This window comes from Chenopodium album, chromosome 13 (genome assembly GCF_948465745.1).
Source record: "Chenopodium album chromosome 13, dcCheAlbu1.1, whole genome shotgun sequence".
Taxonomy (NCBI): Eukaryota; Viridiplantae; Streptophyta; class Magnoliopsida; order Caryophyllales; family Amaranthaceae; genus Chenopodium; species Chenopodium album.
The window spans coordinates 48,375,429-48,376,147 of record NC_137846.1 but is presented as its reverse complement, the minus strand read 5'-3'; the positions used below and the strand labels follow the sequence as shown (position 1 = coordinate 48,376,147).

The 719-nt window shown below is 41.3% G+C and overlaps 1 protein-coding gene across 1 annotated transcript in view; it reads right to left on the bottom strand.

The window, feature by feature from the left end:
* The window catches only part of LOC145576771 (uncharacterized), a 10,996-nt gene extending 10,574 nt beyond the window's left edge, over positions 1-422 (bottom strand). Inside the window, exon 1 of the mRNA XM_081634482.1 lies at positions 1-422. This exon is cut by the window's left edge and continues 200 nt beyond it. Coding sequence (XP_081490608.1) covers positions 1-339 — 339 coding nt within the window. The 5' untranslated portion in view covers positions 340-422.
* Positions 423-719: the final 297 nt, after the last annotated feature.

Below are 719 nucleotides of genomic sequence, written 5' to 3'. Positions count from 1 at the left end.
CCTCCTCCTCTTCCTCTCTCTCTCCTCTCTCTTCTTCCTCTCTCTCCTCTTCCTCCTCCTCCTCTCTTCCTCGCTTTCGCTTTCCTCGGAACCCGACTCTGATTCCGATTCCGATTCCGAATCATCATCGCTGTAACGACGTCGTTTCGATGAAGTTGTTCGGTTCCTAGTTTTGGTACTACTGTGCTTCTTCCTAGGTTGTTCGTCTTCGGAAGCCATGGTTGAATCAGTATTATCCTCGGATTCCTCGGCATGTCGTTTGGATTTCTTGTCGTTGTCTCTTCCAACGATGACATCTTTGTCGTGTTTCTCTCTCCTCGAATCTCTGTCTCTCGCCATTTCTGGGTTTTGATAGAGGAGAGGAGTTTATGAAATGAAGTGAAAGACTGAGAGGTTTTTTAAAAGATCGGCCTTTTGCCGCGAGAATACAGAAAATACATGTTAATAACTCTTGAGTAATTGAATGAAATCTAAGGGGTGGGTAATATGGGTTCTTTGGTTCACTTTATTTATACTTACTTTTTTTGGTGCTTAGAGAGCCACAAGGACGGGTGATGAGAATCGATTTCAAGATCTCTTGGAACCGGGAGGGGAGCTCTAACCACTTGAGTTATCCCTCACTCTCACTTTATTTATACTTACTAGATTAGCACTCGTGTGATGTACAAATTAATATAAAAAATTCAATATAATATAAAATAATTAATTTACAAAATGTG